The sequence below is a fragment of the Podarcis bocagei genome, assembly GCF_964188305.1.
Source record: "Podarcis bocagei genome assembly, chromosome: 5".
Taxonomy (NCBI): domain Eukaryota; kingdom Metazoa; phylum Chordata; class Lepidosauria; order Squamata; family Lacertidae; genus Podarcis; species Podarcis bocagei.
In genome coordinates this window covers 98,942,168-98,964,732 of record NC_138129.1, presented here as the reverse complement: position 1 = coordinate 98,964,732, position 22,565 = coordinate 98,942,168, and the positions used below count along the sequence as shown (strand labels likewise).

The 22,565-nt window shown below is 41.6% G+C and overlaps 1 protein-coding gene and 1 long non-coding RNA gene across 8 annotated transcripts in view; one reads left to right on the top strand and one right to left on the bottom strand.

The window, feature by feature from the left end:
* LOC308587144 overlaps positions 1–22,565 on the bottom strand; it is a 173,094-nt gene that overhangs the window by 81,703 nt on the left and 68,826 nt on the right. The gene's annotated exons all lie outside the window — the stretch shown is intronic.
* Positions 1–22,565, top strand: part of RABGAP1L (RAB GTPase activating protein 1 like) — a 161,143-nt gene that overhangs the window by 105,960 nt on the left and 32,618 nt on the right. For 5 of the 7 annotated variants that reach the window (XM_081194342.1, XM_081194346.1, XM_081194344.1 and 2 more), the window contains one exon: positions 3,319–3,447. In XM_081194342.1, the coding sequence (XP_081050468.1) occupies positions 3,319–3,447 (129 nt within the window). Of the gene's footprint in view, positions 1–3,318; positions 3,448–12,056; positions 12,284–13,375; positions 14,093–22,565 lie in introns of those variants that run through there. The other 2 variants (XM_081194349.1, XM_081194347.1) reach the window with 2 other exon arrangements.

Here is a 22,565-nt window from a genome sequence, read left to right as displayed (position 1 = left end):
ATAATCAAGCCAAAACAAAACCCATAAGCTCTCTGTTTTTGACTCTCAGTATGTATATCCAGGACTTGATGGTGTTGCAATTTTTACTTGTCTGGTTTATAATCCATCAGATGCCTAAGACTTTCATTGGTTTCAAAATTTCATTATTTCATACACTAATTTATGTTACTCTGATACTGTTGCTAAATAGAAGAGCACCTCTGCTGCTTTGTCTGTCCTGAAAATATTTAAGAATCTGTTTTGCCACAAGTATTGTCAATATGATGTATACCAGGTTGAAAAAGGACAGACATTACTAGCTGCAACTTAGTCAACAAAAAAATAATAATATATGTATACGAATACAAATTCAGCAGATCAGATACCATCACCTGTGGGTGGAACCTGGAATGTTTTGTTTACCTCAACAGCTTCCCTCAAAAAACTTCGTCAGCATTTAAAATGTGAGATTTGATGTTGCATTTCTTGGTGCGATTCAACAACCTTGTAAATCTAGGGGAAGAACCTCAATAATCTTCAAAAGAATGTAAAACCAGACTGTCAGCCAGAGGCCTGTCTAGGCTAATGTTCAGTTTCCAAGAGCGACCACCAGGAGCCTCTAGAAGCTCACAAGCTTCTACAGTTGGTCCACAGCATCTCCCATTCAGGTCTATTTGAGGGATGTTGCCTCTGGACACGGTGATTCCATTGAGCTATCATAATGAAGAGCTGCAGAAAGATAAGGAAAAATTCTCCTGCATTTATTTTTAAAGCCACTTAAGCTAGCAGCCATCATTCCATCTATGCTCTATTTTCTTATCCGAGACATCAATAAATTTCACTGGATTACAACCTTTAGGCACCATCCGTAATTTTGTAAACATCTGTCATATTCCACCTTGTGCACATTCTAATCACCAACCTCTATATTTTCTCCTCATAGGGAAGATACCCTAACATTTATCATTATAGTTTCCTTTTTTCTGGACTTTTCCCAGTTCTGTGATGCCTTTTGGAAATGGGGCAACCAGAGCTGGACACCGTATTCTAAATGCAGTCATGCCAGGGGTGCATGTTATGTTGTTCTCTTTTAGTCCTTTTCCTAATAGTTCCTGTCCTCTGGTCCTATCTCCCTTTCACTCTTTCAGTCCTCTGTGTTGATGCTTTCAGTCAGCTTTCCACTGTCACACCATCTTTCTGAAGCATTTAACCATTATTTTAGAGCCCATTAAAGCAATTGTGAATCTAGGGGTTTTGTCCCAGTCTCTATCACTTTGCACTTGCTTATGTTGTTCTGTCATTTTGGTGTCCATTTCACAAGCCTTGAATAACATTGATTCCAGTACAGTGGGCAGGAATTGCTGGCTTATTGCTACCCCTCCCCCATTTAGTGAGTTTCTGGTGTCTCCTGCACTCATCCTATAACTACTAAATTTCTGTGAAAGGTAATAGTTAAAGATCCTCCCCTTATCAACCATATAATTCCATCAGATTTCTTGACATTCTCAAAAAATAGATTGCATATAAAAGATTTTGTGGTGGTTCACTTGTGGCTTCCTTGATCAGCTGAAAAAAACTGTAATCTTGAAGCAATACAGTCAGATATACATGAAACCTGCTGTCTCAGTATCACATCTCCAGTATTTCACATGCTCCAAAGTTTATGTTTTTCACATACAAATTATGAAGTATCATGCCAGGCACTTCTAGGACTTTTAAATGGGATTTTGGGGCTCAGTTAAAACTTGTGCTACCCCACCACTACCAGCCAGTTCCAGGGATCCCTGTAAATGTTCGGCCTGGCAGTCCAGTCATTCAATTTAGGTTTTCTACATGGGGTAATTTCCCCCCCCCCCAATTCTATCGCCATACACTTCCTACTAAGAGAGCCACAAAGTTGTTGTTGTGCACGAAAATATATCCTGTATATTGTAGGTTTTTACCACTATACCTGCAGCCTGATATTGTTGCTTTTTAAATACATACGAGAGATTTTCTAGTGTTCCTGATATGTATAAAAGAGAGAGGGAGAAAGAACATTCAAATATTATACACTTCAGGCTAATTTTGCTGGTGCTCAAAATAATTCCATGGATGTATTAACTGATATAGGCCCATTCTCTCTAACATTCATAGACATTATTATTAGCAACTCTATTTAAGAAAAAAAATCCAGAAAATTTAAGACATTGCAATTACAACCTGCCTGCACATCATGCTAAGCCACAGGTTGGCATTATGTGACCAAACCCTGAGGAGTCTGAGTATCATGTGATTCCTACTGTTTCTTCCTTTTTAAAAAACACTACCACCACCACCAACAACAACAACCATAGTTTGCTGTTTAATCTGAACCAAACAAACTATGGTTGATTGAGAAATGGGAAGCAAAGGTAAGAACCACAAGGCTGGGGGAGAATGTGCAAGTCTTGAGGTAACAGGAATTATCCCATTGAATTCAATGCCTAATCACAGGCAAGGCAAAATCTAGTTGGTTCTACATCTATTTTGTTTGAGAGCTGCTTTCTGAGCTGAAATAGGGCAGCTAAAGTATCACTACTGTTTATGTGTACAGGTACAAAGTTGCCTTTCTTTGTAATCAGAGCTGCAGTCAGCAGATTTAAGAAGGCAGTTTGGAAAGAAATCATGATTTATCATTGAAAACAAATTAGGTGGCTGTCTTCCATTACCCCATCTGTAATTCTCTTGCCAAATTTATTTAGCAGCACACATTCATGAGGTTTGGGGATATTGGGGCTTGTTCCTTCTGTGTTCATAAAGCAACTGGGCAAGACAAGATGATCACTGTTACTCCAGCAGTGACAAATGGTTCTATCAAAGGACTCCTCTTCCTTTCTCTCATAGCTGTTTGAGATACAGTGGGTTGCATTTCTGTTTCACTGCGTACTGTCTCAAAATGTGCTATTGCTCATGGCTTCCTACATGTTGTACTTTCCGATCTGGAATTACTTCCTGATTATCCTAGATTAATTGAAAATTGCTCTGGATACTCAATGACATTAAAAGCTTTTTCAAATTTTGAGGCTGAGCTTTGTCTTAAATTAAGTCTTCTCAAAGTTAAGAGCCTGTTTGTTTATTTATTTATTTATAAGTATTTTGCAAATTTCTATATTGACACTCACATCAATCTGTTTGCAATATCTAAAAATATGCTTTTGACTTCCCAGAAAGAGACCCCCCCAAACAAATAGGGATTTGTGTTTACATCAATGCAATAGGCCATTTAGTGTATTCAATAGATGATGAGTACAGCCCTTAACAGAGCCAGGGTGACTGTCTTCTGTTGTTACACCACTTCTCCAATGTGTTTCATTGCAGACCTCCAAGGAGGATCTTCTGCAAGCTGATTTTGAAGGAGCTTTGAAGTTCTTTAGGGTACAGCTGCCCAAGAGGTACAGAGCTGAAGAGAACGCTAGAAGGCTTATGGAACAGGCTTGCAATGTAAAGGTAAGGGCTCTCATTTTGTCTGTAAATAAGGTAAAATTAGGCCCCTGCAGTGGAATTAGCAGTTGGATCAAAGATCCATGGCAGAGCTTTTTTTAATGATAAAACTAAACATCGTCAGGGTTGCCATATTTCAAAAAGTAAAAACCAGGACACCCCAGAAGTTGTTGAGCTGTATTTTAGGAAACCACCGAAATTGTTGAGCTTTCTTTAGACAAACCTCACAGTTGTTGAGCTTTTTGTGGTTTATTTGCCAAAGATCCAGGACAAACTGGCGCCTGCTGTATGGCAGCCCTAATCTAGGTTGGGTCGTTATTTTTCTATATTCTGTATTTTTCCCACCGCTGCTGCCCCAATGAACTTTGAATAATGCAGCCGGTTATAACTGAGAAATCTGGATCTATAACTTAATCGTAATTTCATTGAAAAACTTTCAGTCATACATAAGCCTATTGATAATGGCAGCTGTATAACATTGACCACAAAGAACGGTCTGGGTATGTTTACAGATTATACCCAGGTGTTCCCTGGCAAAGGGCATTCAACAGGAGGGGTGGTTACTGGCACATTTCTCTTCTAACTTGTTCCATGGAGGTCAGTGTGAGGACACTCTTACCAGAGAGTACTGATTATTATGGGAGACAACATTTAAATGGATAGATTTGTCTCATTTATTTTCTCTCATTAGTTAATTCAGATCCCCAGATAACTTGGTTCGATCAGTGGTATATAAATGTAATAATAAAAATAAAAAGCAAAGCTTGTTGCAGCTGCTCCTTTGGCTGGTGGATGTGGCTGGATTGACCCCCCCCCATGCAATGGTGCTTAGTGCTTATATTTTGTTGATCTGTATACACTGTTTGTATTTGAGATTTTTATATTTTCTTGACACCATTTTGTTTCTGTCTTCACTTTTTTGGTTAAGGTTATCAGCTTTCACTTTTTTTTCAATGTGTAGTGATTCAACATCAATAAGAAAGATTTAAACCATTTACCAGAAACATTGCCAGAGTTCAGGCAATTGGCAAAGTACTACAGAATACAGTGGTACCTCGGGTTACAGACGCTTCAGGTTACAGACGCTTCAGGTTACAGACTCCGCTAACGCAGAAATAGTACCTCGGCTTAAGAACTTTGCTTCAGGATGAGAACAGAAATCGTGTGGCGGTGGCGGCAACGGAAAGCCCCATTAGCTAAAGTGGTACCTCAGGTTAAGAACAGTTTCAGGTTAAGAATGGACCTCCAGAATGCATTAAGTTCTTAACCTGAGGTACCACTGAAGCTGAATTTTAACATTTTGCTTACCCTATCCTTAGTTCCTTCAGCCAGCCACCCCCCTGCAGCTCTGCAATCCAGGGAAAACATTGTTCCTTAGGTGAATCCCTTAGAGAGATTATGTGGAAGCATAATTGTATGAGGAGAATAGATTAAGAAGCTGCTTCTCTTCCTCCACTTCAGATCATAGCCTTAGTGGCTGCATTGTGTAAAAAACAAAACAAAAAATAATTGGTAGTTCGTCTTGAGTTGTTTGGGAAAACTGATCATGTGTCCTGTGCTGTGATTTCCCCCTTTCCAGCAAATTATGGAAATATCATAAGTGGCAGCTATGTATCTAAAGTTCTTCCCAAATAAACAACATGTCAGATCTCACTATGCTAGCAGACTGCATCAGGAGGCAGTGAGGAGCATGGTTTCATGTGGTGCCAGTGTGGTGTAGTGGTTAAGAGCAGTGGACTCGTAATCTGGGAATCCGGGTTCGCGTCTCCGCTCCTCCATATGCAGCTGCTGGGTGACCTTGGGCCAGTCACACTTCTCTGCAGTCTCTCAGCCTCACTCACCTCACAGAGTGTTTGTTGTGGGGGAGGAAGGGAAAGGAGATTGTTAGCCGCTTTGAGACTCCTTAGAGTAGTGATAAAGCAGGATATCAAATCCAAACTCTTCTTCTTCTCTTCTATTATAACCCCTAGGCTAGATTATCATAACACATTATATGTGGGGCTGCCTTTGCATGTGATTCTGAAACCGCCATTAATTCAGAATGCAAATGCAACATCTCCTAACTGGGACCTGGGGTTGGAAAGGTAACTTTCCTTTGCTTAAAGAACAACACTGGCTTCCAGGCCCATTTCACACTGAGAGCCAGTGTGGTGTAGTGGTTAAGAGTGGTAGACTCGTAATCTGGTGAACCGGGTTCGCGTCTCCGCTCCCCACATGCAGCTGCTGGGTGACCTTGGGCTAGTCACACTTCTCTGAAGTCTTTCAGCCCCACTCACCTCACAGAGTGTTTGTTGTGGGGGAGGAAGGGAAAGGAAAATGTTAGCCGCTTTGAGACTCCTTCGGGTAGTGATAAAGTGGGATATCAAATCCAAACTCCTCTTCTTCTTCTTCTTCTTCTTCTTCTTCTTCTTCTTCTTCTTCTTCTTCTTCTTCTTCATTCCCAGGATAAGAGATGTTTTAGGAGGCTAATAGCTCCCCACATCCATCTCCAGGAAAGATGTAAAGTCCAGTTTATACTTGACAGTCTTGTAAGCACTGCCTTTATGTTTTTATTTAACTTCATCTACACAAGATGGAGGTGTTGATGTTTGGTGGTTCAGCAGATCTCAGAGTAGGAGGGCAACCTATTCTGTATGAGGTTGCAGTCCCCCTTGTTTCAAAAGTTCAGGAACTCTTCTGGATCTGGTGCTATTTCTGTTAATACTTTCCCCCCATCTTTTCAACATGTCAAAATGCCATTTGTTGTCAAATACAATTTTTAGCAGGGGGGAGTTGCTTGAGCCAAAATGGCACGCCTGGGAGACTGTCATGTTATTGAGGATAAAGGAAAAGATGACTCCTCAGTGGAAGCAAAGTTGATGTTAGGACAGTTAGTGCTTGAGGATACATTTTATAACTATTTAATTCTAGTAGGTGCTAATCTGGGTTTATTACATTTGAATTGCTGAAAATAGTGACTAAATGAGCAGAGGAGGTGATTGCATTTTCAGCACTGATTAAATTATGTATTTTACCAGGTTTACCTAGGAATGTTGTCACTGTTCCTGTTGAAAAGTGGGACTTTATATTCAATAAAGCTTTTGGAATATGTTAATTTTATCTGACTTATTTTCCCATTTTTGCCTTTACCACCTCAGTTTTGCATGCAATTTCTTCAGAAAAATACTAATGCTATGTTGCTTTAGCTATTCCTTGGCAAGCCTGTTGCTTAGCAACTGCCAAAATAACAAAGGAGGGCCATATCTGGCCATTTTCCTGGAGCAGCTTCTTATTTCTTCCTATTTTGTTTGCCACCACAATTAAACATTCACTTCATTCTTCACATGGAGATAAAATTCTGAAGCTGTGTACTTGTATTTGACATGTGTTTTGTTCTCTCTCCACTACATGGGTTGTGTTATGGGTCATTGCACATGTCAGCAGTCACGCATAAGCCTGTTCCACACCCCTCTGCCCCCTTCCGGGGCCAAATATGGCACACGTGTCTGTGGTTGTGCATCAATCGGACGTACGCAAAATGGTTGCCGCCTGTATTATCTTTCTCAGAAATCAAATACTGTAGTGCGGTTCAACCACCAACACCTCAGACATTGGGGGGGGGTTGCTCTCAAAAATAATTCTCATGACCAGACACTCTGGGCTCCATTTCAATTTGCCAGGTAGAATGATTCACCCTCTCCTCCCTCTGCATGCTATTCTGAGGTTTTTGGGGCGCATGAGGGAGAGGGGGGAAAGCCCCACAGCATGAATGAAAGTCCTTGTACAGGGCTTCTGCTGACTGGGCTCCTGGAGTGAATCCTGCCCACAGTCACACGGTATCATACTTTAAATCTGTTCCCCAATTACTTTGGCTGCTTCAGTTTCACATTGATCTGGTTTGCATATCACAGCAAGCTATAATCTAAAGCAAAGTATGGCTTAATGTAAATGAGCAACATTATATGTATGCTGCTCAAATTGTGCCTGACCTGCTCTACCATTTGGTGAGGTGGGAGGAAACAAACCACAGCTCTGACTTATCATTACATATGAACCAGTCTTTGTGGTTTGCTTCTTTCCAACCTCTTGGTGTTTGCCTTCTAGCAAGGAGGCAGATCTCTTTATTGCAACCCAGGGCTAGGAGCCACCAGACAAGATAGCTGCAAGGAGTTGAAAAAAGGTGAATGAGCAACTTCTGCACCCACTGTGCTCCCAAGTAAGGAGAACAAGTAGCTATTTAAGGCAGGATGGGAGAGCCCACCGTGCAGTTCAGCAATATGGTCACTATGCTCAGTTGTGTCCTCACACAGCTTGTCTTTTTGGCAGTGGGAACCACTCTGAAAGAAAGAGCAGACACAGGCCTCCTCTATATGTCCTTTTGCACCCTGAAAGCAACATCCCACAGTCATGTTACTCCAAAGTGTCTCACTAAAGCCATTGGGACTGTAACAGAGTAATTGGCTTGTGAACTACAGTGGTACCTCTAGATGCGAACGGGATCCGTTCCGGAGCCCTGTTTGCATCTAGAAGCAAATGTAACCAGCGATGGCACGTCTGCACACGCATGTGTTGCTTTTCACCGCGTCTGCGCATGCGCAAGTGGTGAAACCCGGAAGTAACATGCTCCGTTGCTTCCGGGTTGCTGCGGAGCTCAACTCGAACGCCCTCATCCCGAAACACATTCAACCCAAGGTATGACTGTATAACCATTGCTTGGCTTCTCAATGCACTTGCAGTTCCCTTAATGTATTATAAGTACCAAATTGTTCTCTGAGGAAAGGCAACATGTTGTTCTTTTTATTTAAAAAACAACAACAGACCAAGGGGGAATCATGATAGAAGTTTATGAAATGATATTTTATTTGGGAGAGTTTTGTTAGGGAGAAATTGGGGAGGAAATCTGTCTTTGCTATAATCCTTGAACTCAGTGTCATTTAAAGAAGCTATTTGGTAAAAGATTCAGGACACACAGTATATAACTAATTTATGGAATTCTCTGCCACAAAACATGACAAGGCTGTAGCTTTGATGTCTTTAAAAAGGGATTAGAAAAAAATCATGGAGGATGTGTATAATTGGCTATAACCCAAGATGGCTCTCTGGAATCCTCAGGTTCATAAGTGATATGCCAATAATGACCGGTTGCATGGGAGCCACAGTAGGCTTTGTTGGGCGTGGCTCAGGTGGCATGAGATCTTGTCTTTAGCACTGGATCCCAGATCTCATGCCCTTGGCAATGGGAGGGCTTGAGTCTCCTTTAAAAAAAGTGTGCATGCAGCTTACAAGATTTATCCCACCAGGAGGCTGGCTGCATTGCATATACTCTCATGGGTTGGGGGTCTGATTTCCCACCTCTCCCAGTTAACCTTAGTCTCCAGGGCTCAGTCGTGGGAGGGAGTACAGAGGAGAAAAATAATTGGGCTCAGGAGGAGGAGGGGGCTGTGAGTGTGCGTGTGCACCTGGCATGAGGTGTAGGGCTGAAGAAGTGACCAGAACACAGGAGGAGGAGGAGGGGTGGGATCTGAACCATGCTGCCTCCACTGCCCACAGCAACTCCTGGATGGTCTTTTGTTCTTCTCAAGTGAGTCCAAGGGGGTGATGACAGAAATTTACAATGGCAGACTGGGGTGCTGAGAAACATGAGTGGAGCCTGGGGAATCTGGACTAGAGGAAGCATTTCTCATTTTCATTTGAAGCAGATTGGAGACTTTTTTGATCGAAAATACTGATTTAGAAAGTTCCCAATTCCATTCCAGCGTTTCCCCCCTTCCACTTCCAGGACAGCTCCCCTGCCTGCTCCCTCTTGTCTTAATCCAGTTGGGAATGCTAGGAATTGGCATGAGAAATCGCTTTGGATAGGGGAAAGGATGGAGTGATGAAAGGGAGGGGGAATGTGTTTAGTTTTCTAAACTAAAATCTGAATTGAAGACAGAACGATATTGAATCACAAAAGGGGCTTCTGCTAGCCAGGTGGCATTTCTGGCTTCCACACCCCTCTCTGTGTCTTAAATGGGGAATTAACCTTGTTGGCGTGTAAAGGAGAAGTTTGGAAAAGAGGATCCTTGCAATTTTTACTTTGGTGGACTAAAACTCCCATTGCATCTCATGGCTTAAATACAGAGCTTGCGGAATAAAGTGTGTGTGTGTGTGTGTGTGTGTGTGTGTGTGTGTGTGTTTCTGTTTAAACCAGAGCCTGGAAAAGGTAATCTTCACTTTGTGCCAGTGTCCCCACTTCTGCCAGATTGCCTTGTATGCCAGACAGGTAGACCTGCACAGGTGATCTTGTGTGTTGAAGTTAATGTTATATGTTGCTACAAACTCTTAAATGGCTTTTCTTAGTTTCTGAACAAGCAAGAATGTTTTGTGGCATGTTAAGGAGTAACAAATTGTGTAATGGATAAGCATTGGTGAGATGCATACAGCACGGAGTGGCAATTGCATCATTAACATTGGCTGTTGTCAAGAGCAGTTCACAACAAGCCTAGAAACACCTACTTTAGCTTTGGTTTCCATCTTAATTTCTAACAAGTGATATAGTTGCTCATTTGTTGGACTTGTGTTCTTTATTTGAATGACATTCTCTCAGGGACTGCAGTTAATACTTAAAGTGTTATACGTAATGACATCATTGGGGCTTCCCTGCAACATCACTGGGGGCTGCCCCCAGGGTCTCAGTTTGGGGCAGTGAAATCTCAGGTAAGAAAATTTGGTCTGAGGTAGGACTGCCAGGTCAGGATGTTCCTGACCTGGCAGTCCTACCTCAGACCAAATTTTTCCTGAACAAATAGGCCTTTTTTTTAGTAAAGCAAGCAGTTTGAGAAAATGATTTTAGAGATAAATAATGCTACAGTTACTCATAAGTAACAAATTTAAAATGGAGAGAAACACATATGACAATTCCTTCCCTAAATTGTTACCCTAATGAAGTCAACACATTCTCCATTTTTACCCTCTGTTCAGATTTTGAGTCTCTTCACAGTCATCTCTTGGCTTCTGCTGCTAAAGTGCTCTGTGACCAGTGTTTCAGCTTCAGATCCAGCTCTACAAGTTTCAAACCCCACAGCCCTTATCCTTTTCAATTCTGCAACTATCTACCCTATTTTCCAACTTGGGTTATACACTATATTTTCACTCGCCAACCTTTTAGCCAGTTGAAAGGAGAGTAGATTTCTCTCTAAGTTTCCATTTCCCTTTAATTGTCTGATTGGTACTCTTAGAACAGGATTCTGAACTAGCTGCACCAGTGGTCTGATCTCGCAGATCAGTTTTACCTCAACACAAAATGCCTTGTTAACAGTGAGTTAAAATCTTACAGTCTAGTGTAGAGTGTGTGCATATGTGTGCGTGAAAATTTATAACTAGTGTTTCTGTTTAGAACCATAACTGCAATCTAGAATAAAGGGTGTAAAACCACTTCCGTCATTACTTCTGCTGTAGCATCATTGTGAAATGTAAAGCAGTAGCCGTTGGATTAGTCACTGTGGTCTCAGTAAACTATTCTGCAGAAATGGTTTGAAATTTCTAAAAGGATCTCTGCAGATGGGATGTCTGCACCTAGAATCAAATGTGTCTTTTCTGGAAAATAGACAAACTATTTACAAAGAATAAGTCCTCTATTTCCAGTTTGTTAAAATGTTGCATGAGAGAATTTCAGAGACTACCTCCCAAGTATGCTTGGAGGTTTCTCTTTAGCTTCCCTGCCAAGCAGCTCATTAAGAGTAGAGGGAAGCAGAGAGTGGAGTGACTCCTGTCTCCTGATTTGTCTTCTAGGAAGCCAGGGTAGCAAGCTAAAAGAGGGAGCTAGTGGATGCATTTTTGTTAATTAAGTATAGTAGACTCCAAGACTTTGGCCACCTCATGAGAAGAGAAGACTCCCTGGAAAAGACCCTGATGTTGGGAAAGATGGAGGGCACAAGGAGAAGGGGACGGCAGAGGATGAGATGGTTGGATAGTGTTCTTGAAGATACCAGCATGAGTTTGACTAAACTGTGGGAGGCAGTGGAAGACAGGAGTGCCTGGCGTGCTCTGGTCCATGGGGTCACGAAGAGTTGGACACGACTAAACAACAACAACAACAACAAAGAGGAAATGAATGTTGTGGCTATTGTCATTTCTTAAGAATAGAAAGGGACATACTATGATGCTTGAAAAGTGGTTTACAAAAAGAAGACAATTTATAAATTAAAAAATGCAATACTTTAAACCATACAAAAAGTTAAAATACTAAAAACAGATTAAAATTCATGCCACTTGGGTAGATTTGTCTAAACAAGAATGTTTTTAGCAAGCGTTGAAAAGAATACAGCGAAGACATTTGCTAGATATCCATAGGCAGGCAGTTCCAAAGTGTAGGTGCTGCCACACTAAAAGGATAGGGTGGGATACACAAAAATCTGACTCCCAGTATTTTGCCATCAAATGATTAACTTAAAAGTTACCTGGATACTATTGACATGTTTTTAAGGTTGCTTTTTGGGGTGGAGATCTTGCATTCCTCACCCCCTTCTTTGATTCTGCTGCAGAATTTTAAGAAAGAAGTGTATGTAGTTGTAATGCATGTGATGGTTGTTGTAATTTCATCCCTTCCTGGAAGGGAACCTGGGATCAGGGGATGTTCCATTTCTTACCTCCTCCTACAACAGGTGTCTTTGTCCACCTGCCTTGTGCCACACACATTATCATACTCCCAAGCTGAGTCATTGTGGTGGTGAAACTACAAAGGCAGACAGCTTTCACTTCTAGCAAGCATTTTCGACCAGGAAGTTGAAGCAAAGTGGAAGGGAGAAATGCTTTTTGCTTTGAAGAGGTTCCCTGGACCTAGTAGCATGCTTAGGAAAACAAAGTGCAAGTTTTAGAAGCTCAGGTAGGAATTAGGTTCACTGGAATCCAAAAAGAATGGTTTGTTTACTGCTTAGATCTGAACTACTTCCCTGGGAAAACAAGTAAGATTAACCTAGCTTCTGTATCACAGAACTACATTGCTACAAGCTTCAAGTAGGATACATAGGTTTTTCATTGCACTTAGTGGGTTAAACGTGACCAGTAGCTCTTAAGGATTTCTTAAGAGGATTTCTTTGCATTTTGCCTGCCTTAAGCCTATTAAAATTCTGTGCTGTTTCCTAGCAATAACAAGTGGTTTTTACTCCTTTATTAAAACGGAAATGTTTTTTATCCACCATGCTACAGCTGTGTCCCAGCTTCCCTGTTTAATAGCAAACAACACCTGTTGCTCTTGAAATATACATGTAATTTTTGAGAGGGATCCCTGAGGAAAACAGGATGAAATGATGAGCAGCTTTCTTTTGTTTTATTTGGCAGGGGGAAAAAATGTGACAAAATTGCAGCAGTTTGGACCAGGAAATACCATATGACTTTTGTGGTGACCAAAATGTACTCTCATTCATGATAAATGTCAGATATATATCTGTCCTTAGCACTGGAAGAAAATGCTATAGAACAGGGCAAAATATGAAGTAAGTCAGTCAGGAATGGGTCCTTTGATGTTTTCTCCTTTGTGTTCTTAATGTAAGAATATTGCTTTCTGATTAAGCACTTGCTGTGATTTGGAGGGTAGGCATGGAGTTTTGCATGTATTGGTAAAACTATAGTTGAAAATTCTCAAATGTTTCAGATTTTGGTGCATTTCCCCCCTTTACATATTTTTGATAAACTTACTGGTCTGAAACTACAAAGTCCTGTGTTAAAAACTAGGGAAGGACTGGACACTGTCTGCAAGGAGGATTTTCTTTCTGTGCTCTTCTGATTCTGTACTCTACTGTTTTGTTGAACAAAGGCATACATTTTCTTGTGAATGAAGGCCATGTAGATGAGATTTTATCCTTTTGAGGTATGATCTTACTCTCTAACAGTGAAAACTTGTCGCTGTGATCTTACAGGTATATAAGATTGTTTCACTAAAAGGCTGATGAGGCCCTATATTTCTGTTTTATGTCAGAATAATTCAAAAAGAAACAAAAGCAGACCCTACACCAGACCAAACCTGCCAAAGAAAAAACACTATTTCCTCAGGTATCTGATAAGAGACTCTGGAAAATTCCAAGAGTGGCAGAATACTGTTCACTCCTTCTGTGGGAATCTGTGGAATAAGCATAAAGCAAGTCGTCTTGTGAAATCTGTCCTCCTCCACTAAAAAGTATCTTTTTACTATGGTGAAATATTACATTTAAAGAACAAGAAGTTGTGGGGAAACACAAGAGAGAACTGAAGTTTTCGGATTTACCCCTGCTTCATTTGGACTTTAATTACTGGAAAAAAGACTTTTTATTACTGACCTTAGCGAATGACTGTTTTATTATCTGAGCATATGAACAGGTGTTACACCTATACATTTCCTGCAAAGAGAAGGAAGATTCCCAGAGGAAAGCAGCAGAGAGGAGCTGGGGCCGGCTGCTGTGTTTCTTTGCCTTTTTGTTCCTTCTGTGACACTCCACCCACTTAGTCTCTTCAAGTGGGTGTGGACAATCGACACACAGCTGAGCTAATTCTTTGTCGTTGGATACTGAACCTGTTGCTGGCACTGCTAACAGAGTGTGCTGACAAAATGATGGAAGAAATTTCCATTGTGGTGGCCTACGACTCCCATGTTTTTAGCAAGCTATATGATGAAGACTTTCTGGCCAGCCTGGTTGCAGTCAGCAAACCCAAATATGTGGTAGGTGTCTAGATTGTGAAATACTGTTCTATTTTTTTCCTTCAGTACCATTTTTTCCTTCAATGTCTGTAGTAGGGAAATGATTCTACTTGCTCTTTCTCCCTTAGACCTCATTGACTTGACAAGGTTCTTGAATAGGACTGTGCTAAAAACCTCTCACACTGACAAATGTCTATTTTTGTCGAACAACCATGGATTCTTATCACACTGCTCATCCCTGGTGTTGTTACACTAAAAGGGATTCTGCTGATGCCTCAAGGCAGCCTATAGTTGGTCTGGCCTTGCTTAACCTGTAGGACTAGTGAACTTAATTTGCACAAGAAAGGATCCTCTTCAACTTAATTTTATTTATGTTTATGAAAGAGAGATGGAAGGGAACGTGTGATATAGTTTGTTTTATTTGACAATGGGAACTAAGGAGTTAAGCTTCATGGAAAAAGTGGGTTTGGGGGAGAAAAGAAATATGCATATGTGATACTTAAGTTTTCATGGAAGTAAGTCCAGAGTGGCTATTGTGCTGCTTATGCAAGAACTGAGTGGATTTATTATTGGGAATGTTAATTCTCATTTTATCTATCTGCAAAAGTACAGGCTTAAAGAAGTTTAAGCGGTGTAATCTGCAGTTGAGGTACATTCCATTTAGGAAGCTTTCTTGCTGAATCAGCTACAGTATTTTTAAATCTCTGAGGTAGAAGTTAGACCTTTTACTTACTGCAAAAAATAAAAATAATTCCACTGATTTTCAGCATCGCTTTAATACTTTTACATAGATGGTATACTTCCTTAATGATACAATATCCAATGTTACAATGCTTAAAATGGGTCCACAGATCATGTCTTATACTGAATAAAACCCTTGTAAAAATAATAAAACATCCAGCTAGTATGGTAGACCATTGTGGGGTTGTATGTTGTGTCTTTTGCTTTTCTGCATCACCATAACCAAAACAGGTTTTTTAGTTGCTAGCTATAGCTTAGCTTCCATACCAGCAAATGAGCAACATCATATTTGCATGTCATTTACTGTTCAGAATCTCATGCTGGGATATAACATACCAAGTTATAGTTAGGCAACTATATACAAACAAATCCTTGAAATATAAATATCAAACTTTCAAACTGAAGAGCCGAAAATATGTAATACCACTCCATGTTTTTGGTCTGATATTCTTGTTCTCAATCTCTTGTCATCTTTTACAAGCAAGGACTCTTTATCTCCCAATTCACCTTTACTATTTGTCATCATTGTAAAATATCCTACTCAACAAAGACATCCTGATGTTAAGGAAGAGAGAAAATTATGTGCCATATAAGAGCCCCTTCCTGCTTGGCAGGGGGTTGGACTCGATGGCCCTTGTGGTCTCTTCCAACTCTATGATTCTATGATTCCCCAATGTCCTTTAAGAATTTAAAGCAATGCCACCAAGATCCAGTGAAGGTAAGGAATTCTTTCCACCTGGCTTTAGGACAGGTGTGTGTGTGTGTGTGTGTGTGTGTGTGTGTGTGTGTATGTATATACCAACCAAATTTTTATTGGTTTTTAAACAAATACAAATACAATAGCCATTAAACACCTATCCAGCAGTACAGCTAACGATGTTTGTTTTATCCGTTGTCTCTAGACATACACTTACACTTACACATTCAACATTCAAACCACTCCACTGAGAATATTGAGTAGTTGGTATAACCAGGTCTTGATTTTGACCATTAACATACAGTGGTGCCCCGCAAGACGAACGCCTCGCGAGACGAAAAACTCGCAAAACGAAAGGTTTTTTCATTTTCGAGTTGCTTCGCAAGACGAATTTCCCTATGAGCTTGCTTCGCAAAACGAAGCTTGCCCCGCAAGCTCCGGGGACAGCGAGAAGCGCAGCGCGTCTTCCCCGCTGTCCCCGGACCTCTTTTGAAGCAAGGGGCGGCGCGGAGAAGATCGCTTCTCCCCGTTGCCAGCCCCGCAAGCTCCGGGGACAGAGGGGAAGGCGCAGCGCCTTCCCCTCTCTCCCCGGACCCCTTTTGAACCAAGGGGCGGCAAGGGGGAGAAACGATCTTCTCCTCTCCGCCCCTTGCTTCAAAAGAGGGGAAAGAGCGGCGCTTCCCCTCTGTCCCCAGACGGTCTCCATAGGAACGCATTGATTGATTTTCAATGCATTCCTATGGGAAACCGTGCTTCGCAAGACGAAAAACTCACAAGAAGAAAAAACTTGCGGAACGAATTAATTTCGTCTTGCGAGGCACCACTGTAATTTAAAAATGGGGGTCACGTTTCTTGGAAGGTGTCTCTGTTTGTTATGCCTTTAATTGCCCTCCTGTGTCTGGTGAGACCCTGAGACATCCCAGATATTATTTTCCTAAATGTTCAGGGGTATTTCAGTTTGTTTCTTCCATTGCTGAGCTACCGCTAATCGTGCTGCGGTCAGTAAGAAGCCTACTAGTTCACTGTGGCACAGGGTGGAACCTAAGTCTGTGTCCAAAGATTGTAGGGCTAAGGTAGGATTTGGAGAAAGGGGTTGGCCTGTAATTGCATATATAATGGAGAATACTCTAGTCCAAAAGTTTTTAACGTAAGAGCATTCCCACCGAACATGAATAAATGAATCAAGCTTTCCACAGCCCTTCCAACATAAAGGGGAAAGGGGGGGGGGCGTTGATTTTTGCCAGCCTGACTGGCGTTTAGGACAGAGATTTAGAATCAGTAATAATGTTAAAATAATAGTGGCAAGTCAGTAGGCTGGATCAGTTCTGACTAGGAATGAGAAATGACTAAATTTGTTCTCCTTCCCACCAGGGCATACTGGCAAACCTAGTCAGAATCCAGAATCAGGCTATATTGCATGACAGATAGCTTTGAAATAGAAATGATCAAGTAGTCAAACTTAGCATTGAAATTTTTATCCATATCTAAAGTTCTATGCTTGCTCAAGCCGTGTTTTGCCCCCTTGAATTATATTAGAATTGGATAATAAGAGGAAGACTGTGTTAGGAAAGTCTTATTAACAGAGAGGATTACAATTTTGTGATTATAATAATCATAGTGATAAAAATATGCAATTAATCAAGATAATCTAGGGACTTGCAGTCGTGGGGGAAAATACTAGCTTTATTAGACAAGAAGAAGCAAGAATACAGTCTGACATTTTCATTATGCAGTTGTGATTTTTTATTGTGTTTTGGAGAGAATGTGTATATCCATGCAGGTTTACTTCATCAAAAGTAGATGTAGCGATAATAGCATTTATATGGTGTTGAAATTCTAGACATATACTATTGCAGTAACCTTTACAGTCTTCTCTGTAAAAGAGCCTTGCTTTGAAAATGGCTGGGGCAGAGCAGAGGGAGGGAGAGGCTTATCTAAGACCATCTACTAAGTTTGTGGCTGAGGTGAGAGTTGAATTGGGGATTTCCATGACCGCATTATAAATTTTAGCATGATGTAACATGATGTGCTCTTATATACCCTCGTCTGTTAAAAACTGGAGAAAATGTCACCTCCTACCAAAATAGGAGGTGACTTTAAATACTAGGGAGACTTTAAATATTACTTTTTCATGAATGCAAAGGAAATCAAGATTCGAGTGGTTAACTGCTTTGCTTAGTAAAGTTTTGTATTCTCAATTTGCAGGGTTTTGTTATTGGGTGAAAAGTTTAAAATTTGCTAATTACTCTGTATCCTCACACACCTTGTAGCATCATGCCTGGTGTTCCAGTTCTCATGACCAAACGACATGTGAGGTTAAATGCACTTTTGCACCTAATGGGCAGGTGTTTTAAATTGCATCAGCTGTGGGAATTGATACTAATAGAATCAGTGCAGGCATGGAGGGAGAATATTAAGTTTCCCCATCAAAACCCCTCTTTTGAAGCTCGTATTGTTTGTGGGCAAATTCCCCACTGGTGCCTCATGAAAAAGTCCTTGATGGGAAGTTATAGCGAAAGTCAACAGTGAAGTCAGAGACAGCTATCAATCAGAATAGTACTTTGCAAACAACCATTTGTAATTTATAATAATTGTTTAGCCTCTTCAATATTTTGTTATTCTTCAGAAATACATTTGTTTTAAAGGGATGCCCAGTCTATATAAAATGCTTCTTCAGTGGGAAACCTCAACCCCATTTGTTTATTTAATACTTCTGGATGTGTATCAACTAAAATTTCCATTTCTGTTTCACTTACATTTTCAAGATGGGTGCGTATATTCCAGCACTACAGTGGTGCCCCGCAAGACGAATGCCTCGCAAGACGAAAAACTCGCTAGACGAAAGAGTTTTCCGTTTTTTGAGTCGTTCCGCAAGACGAATTTCCCTATGGGCTTGCTTCGCAAGACGAAACGTCTTGCGAGTTCTTGCAAGTTTGTTTCCTTTTTCTTAAAGCCGCTAAGCCGTTAATAGCCGCTAAGCTGCTAAGCCGCTAATAGCCGTGCTTCGCAAGACGAAAAAACCGCAAGATGAAGAGACTCGCGGAACGGATTAATTTCGTCTTGCGAGGCACCACTGTATTAACATTTATGACTATGGCCTGGTTTGCACATTGTGGTAAGACCGATTATGATTTATCAGGACAGTGTGAACATGTGGGCTCCTGGAGGGGAGCTCCCAGCTGCTTTGCCCCTCCCCAGTCTTTTCTTAAGTCTTTGCCATGTGTGTTGTTCAAACTTGTGCTTGTCCTGACTAATCATGAGCTTTAGCCAACAACAAACATACGAGTGCAGTCCCAGGGAGCTATAGTTTGTCTTAGGGTGCCTTGCCAGTGTGCCTCAGTCTTACAAAGTTGCAGTCCTTTTTCTGGGGGGACGCAGGGGGTTGCATACCCCTAAACATTTTGTGAATCTGAGTTTTGCCTCGTTGAAGGGCAGTATTTCAATATGAGTAGGGAAATGAGAGTACCCTTAAACATTTTTTTTAGAAAAAAGCACTGCAAAATTGATCCTGTAAGCACATTCAGTGCCGGTAGCACATTTACTCCCTGTCCACCATTCTGTGTAAATAACTAATATTGGCATTTATTGGTTCTTGCTAATTTTTCCAAGTAAGCAGTACAGTGCTGACAAGTCGAAATTGGTGCTAATGTAGTGGAATAACCTCTGTTGTATGGAATCGTCTCCAGATTAAAGATCCCAGAGGTGGTACTTCCATGAACACACATGTAAGATATGGGTCCCTTAACATCATTAGGATCACAAACAGCAGATTATTTTTAGTCTGCCAAATATATTTTCAAAGCTCCCAGAGCCAACCTCTCCACATATCTCCTCCCCTGGAAAGGTCCTCTTACATATCAGCTACTACATCTGGGACAGATGATAAGTCATCACAGCCAGTGGTTTCCTAATTGCCGTCATAGGTGCATACCCTAAGAGATCACTGCCAAGACACAGCCTTCACTGCTGTAATTTTTTTAAGGAGAGAAACTGTGGCTCCAACTGAAGTCCTGTGTGATTTCTTTCTGGGAGTGCTAATGATCCAGAAATGTTGGTGGCAGTGATGGAAACTGTTGTTGATGGGAACATTCAGTTCCACTGTGCTCTTGTGCCCTGCCAGTGCCTTGTAGAATTACCATATTTTTTGCCCCATAGGACGCACCGACCCATAGGATGCACCAAGTTTTTTTGGGGGGAAATAAAGGGGAAAAAAATTATCCCCCCCCCAGGCGCTTGTGGGGCCGGCAGCGGGGAGAAGCGCTCTTCTCCCCGCCGCCTGCCTTCAGACCAGGTCCGGGGACAGCGGGAAGGCGTGCTGCGCCTCCCCGCTGTCCCCGGAGCTTGTGGGGCTGGTGGCGGGGAAAAGCACGCGTCTCCCCGCCGTCAGCCTCCAAACCACATCGGGAGACAGCGGGATGGCGGCGTTCCGCCTCCCTGCTGTCCCCCGACCTTGTGGGGCTGGCGCTGGGGCTCTCCTGAAGCCTGGAGAATGAGAGGGGTCGGTGTGCACCGACCCCTCTCGCTCTCCAGGCTTCAGCGAAAGCCTGCATTCGCCCCATAGGACGCACACACATTTCCCCTTCATTTTTGGAGGGGAAAAAGTGCGTCCTATAGGGCGAAAAATACGGTATTTGAGAACAATTGTGTCTTAACTGGGCAATGGCAAGCAGAAGTTCCCTGTTAACAAAGCAGTTATGATGCATTTTTTCATGGTAATTGATCCATAATCTAATACCTAATTTAGTGGCTTCTGAATAATATTTGTAAAAGTACTTGAATATGAAGAACAATATGCTGTAAGACTGATTGCTGTGGTTGGCATATGTTAGCTTAATTCCTGGAAAGAATGACAATGGACTTGAAGTATTTTATTAAGAAAGAAGTGGGCTGAGAAAGATGATTGTAGTAAGCTTCTCTTAAGCCATTTTCCACGTGGAAAAACAACAAAACTTACTTATAGTGCCTTTCATACCCTGGTTACTAAGTATACTGTTACCTGTTAAGGAGCAATGATGCTAAGGGGCTTGTCCACTCTTCTGCTTGTTCTGTGCATAGAAAGCACAGGTCTGAATGGTTTCCTGCTTGTCCCTTGCTTTCTAGGCATGAGTCTGAGCGGTTTTGCCTTTGCCCCACGGCTTTCCTTTGGAAAACACATTCTTTAGTGCTAAATTGGAACAAAAGGCAATCCACAAAAACCCAATAGCCCTTTTGTTCCAATTCAGAATTAAACTGCTGATTTTCCCGGGGCAAATAAAGTGTGGATGAGTCCTAATTTTGTGCAAATTGTTCTAGAGTCAATGCTCCTAGTGTTATGACAATAAATGTTGCACATTGAAATTATATTTCTTGGCGGTAAGCCTATGAAGACATTAATCTCTCAAATACCAACTTCCTGTACAAAACTTCCTGATCAAAACAGCCCCTTCCTATGAAACTTTGACCATCCTAGAACCTTTAAAGCAAAAAGCAAGCAGTTCACAATCTAAATTTTACAACCCAAAATAAAGCACATTATGTCTGAAAATTACACTCCTTTCCCCTGGCAGTTTTCTCTGGGGGACCACCATGGATATAACCACTTTAACCTGATTACCGATTCCAGTTTTAGGGTATGAGGCAGTAGCATGACTCGAAAAAGATAATAGAAGAAATGCATGTGCAATAACATAATTAAAAATCCAGTGATGCATTTGGAGAGGGGTGTATGCGTTTGTACGCACTCAAATACAGTGGTACCTCGGGTTAAGTACTTAATTCGTTCCGGAGGTCCGTTCTTAACCTGAAACTGTTCTTAACCTGAAGCACCACTTTAGCTAATGGGGCCTCCTGTTGTTGCCGCGCCGCTGGAGCACGATTTCTGTTCTCATCCTGAAGCAAAGTTCTTAACTCAAGGTACTATTTCTGGGTTAGCGGAGTCTGTAACCTGAAGCGTATGTAACCCGAGGTACCACTGTACCAACATAATGGACTCAAATTCCCATCAGCATGGCCAGTGGTGATTGGACTTTTAATTCAACAACATCAGAAGAGTCCTGGGTTTCCCCATTCCTGCTCTGAAACCATAACTTTGCCACCACCCACTCAGTATTGTAATTGTAGCTGTTATTCTTTTTTCTTCTGCTGTCAAGAGAATCATGGCCTGATTATACTGGTTTCACTGGCCCTTCCAACTTTTATATGTCGTTTCTGGAAACAGAACTTAGGCACTGATGTCCTCCACGGCTAACAAAAGACAGGACAAAACAGAAAACAGAAGACAAAGGCAACGAACCCCTGTGCTCTGCACCCCTGCAATTGTTGTTCATTTTGGTTACGCGTTAAGCATGCTGTGCTGGGTCATGAAGGTGTGAATTGTTTCTTAGCCGCATTAAAATTGCTCTAAGCTAGAGCTTGAAGTATTCTAGACTTTCCTCAAAGCAAATTGTCATTTTTAAAAATTACATATGGAACCATGATGACATGAGCCTGTAGCTTTCCAGACAGTGTTGGACTGTTTATCATCTGTAACCATTGGCCATGCTTACTGTGGCTGATGGGAGTTAAGAACATAGGAAGCGCCTTTTGGATCAGCTCAACTAGCCTGGCCTCCTGTTCTCTCAGTGGCCCACCAGGATCCAAGCACCAGAGCGCTGTGGTTCCACAGTCAGAAGCAGAGCATAGCCATCATGGCTATTCGTCATTGATAGGCCACATTCCAGCAGTGAACTTCAAAGATGGCACTGTTTTTGCTTGTTTTGTTGTCACGGAGTAATTAACAATTCCTATATTATTGTGGCAGTCTGGAAGCCATTTTCTTCTGACGTCGTCTCATACCACTCCTGTGATATGGGAACTTTGTGGACAGTGTCAATAAAAATAATAAATACAATAAAAGGGGGGTTGGGCTAGATGACCCTTGAGTCCCTTCCAGCTGTAAGATTCTATGAGGTCACTCCTTCCTAGATGAATGCTGTCTTTCCACTCTGCTAATATTCAGGTGCAGGAACCACTTTGGTGGGATTGTTGAAGCAGTTACGGTCTGCATCAAACATTGCCAGAGCAACATGGGAGGAAGTG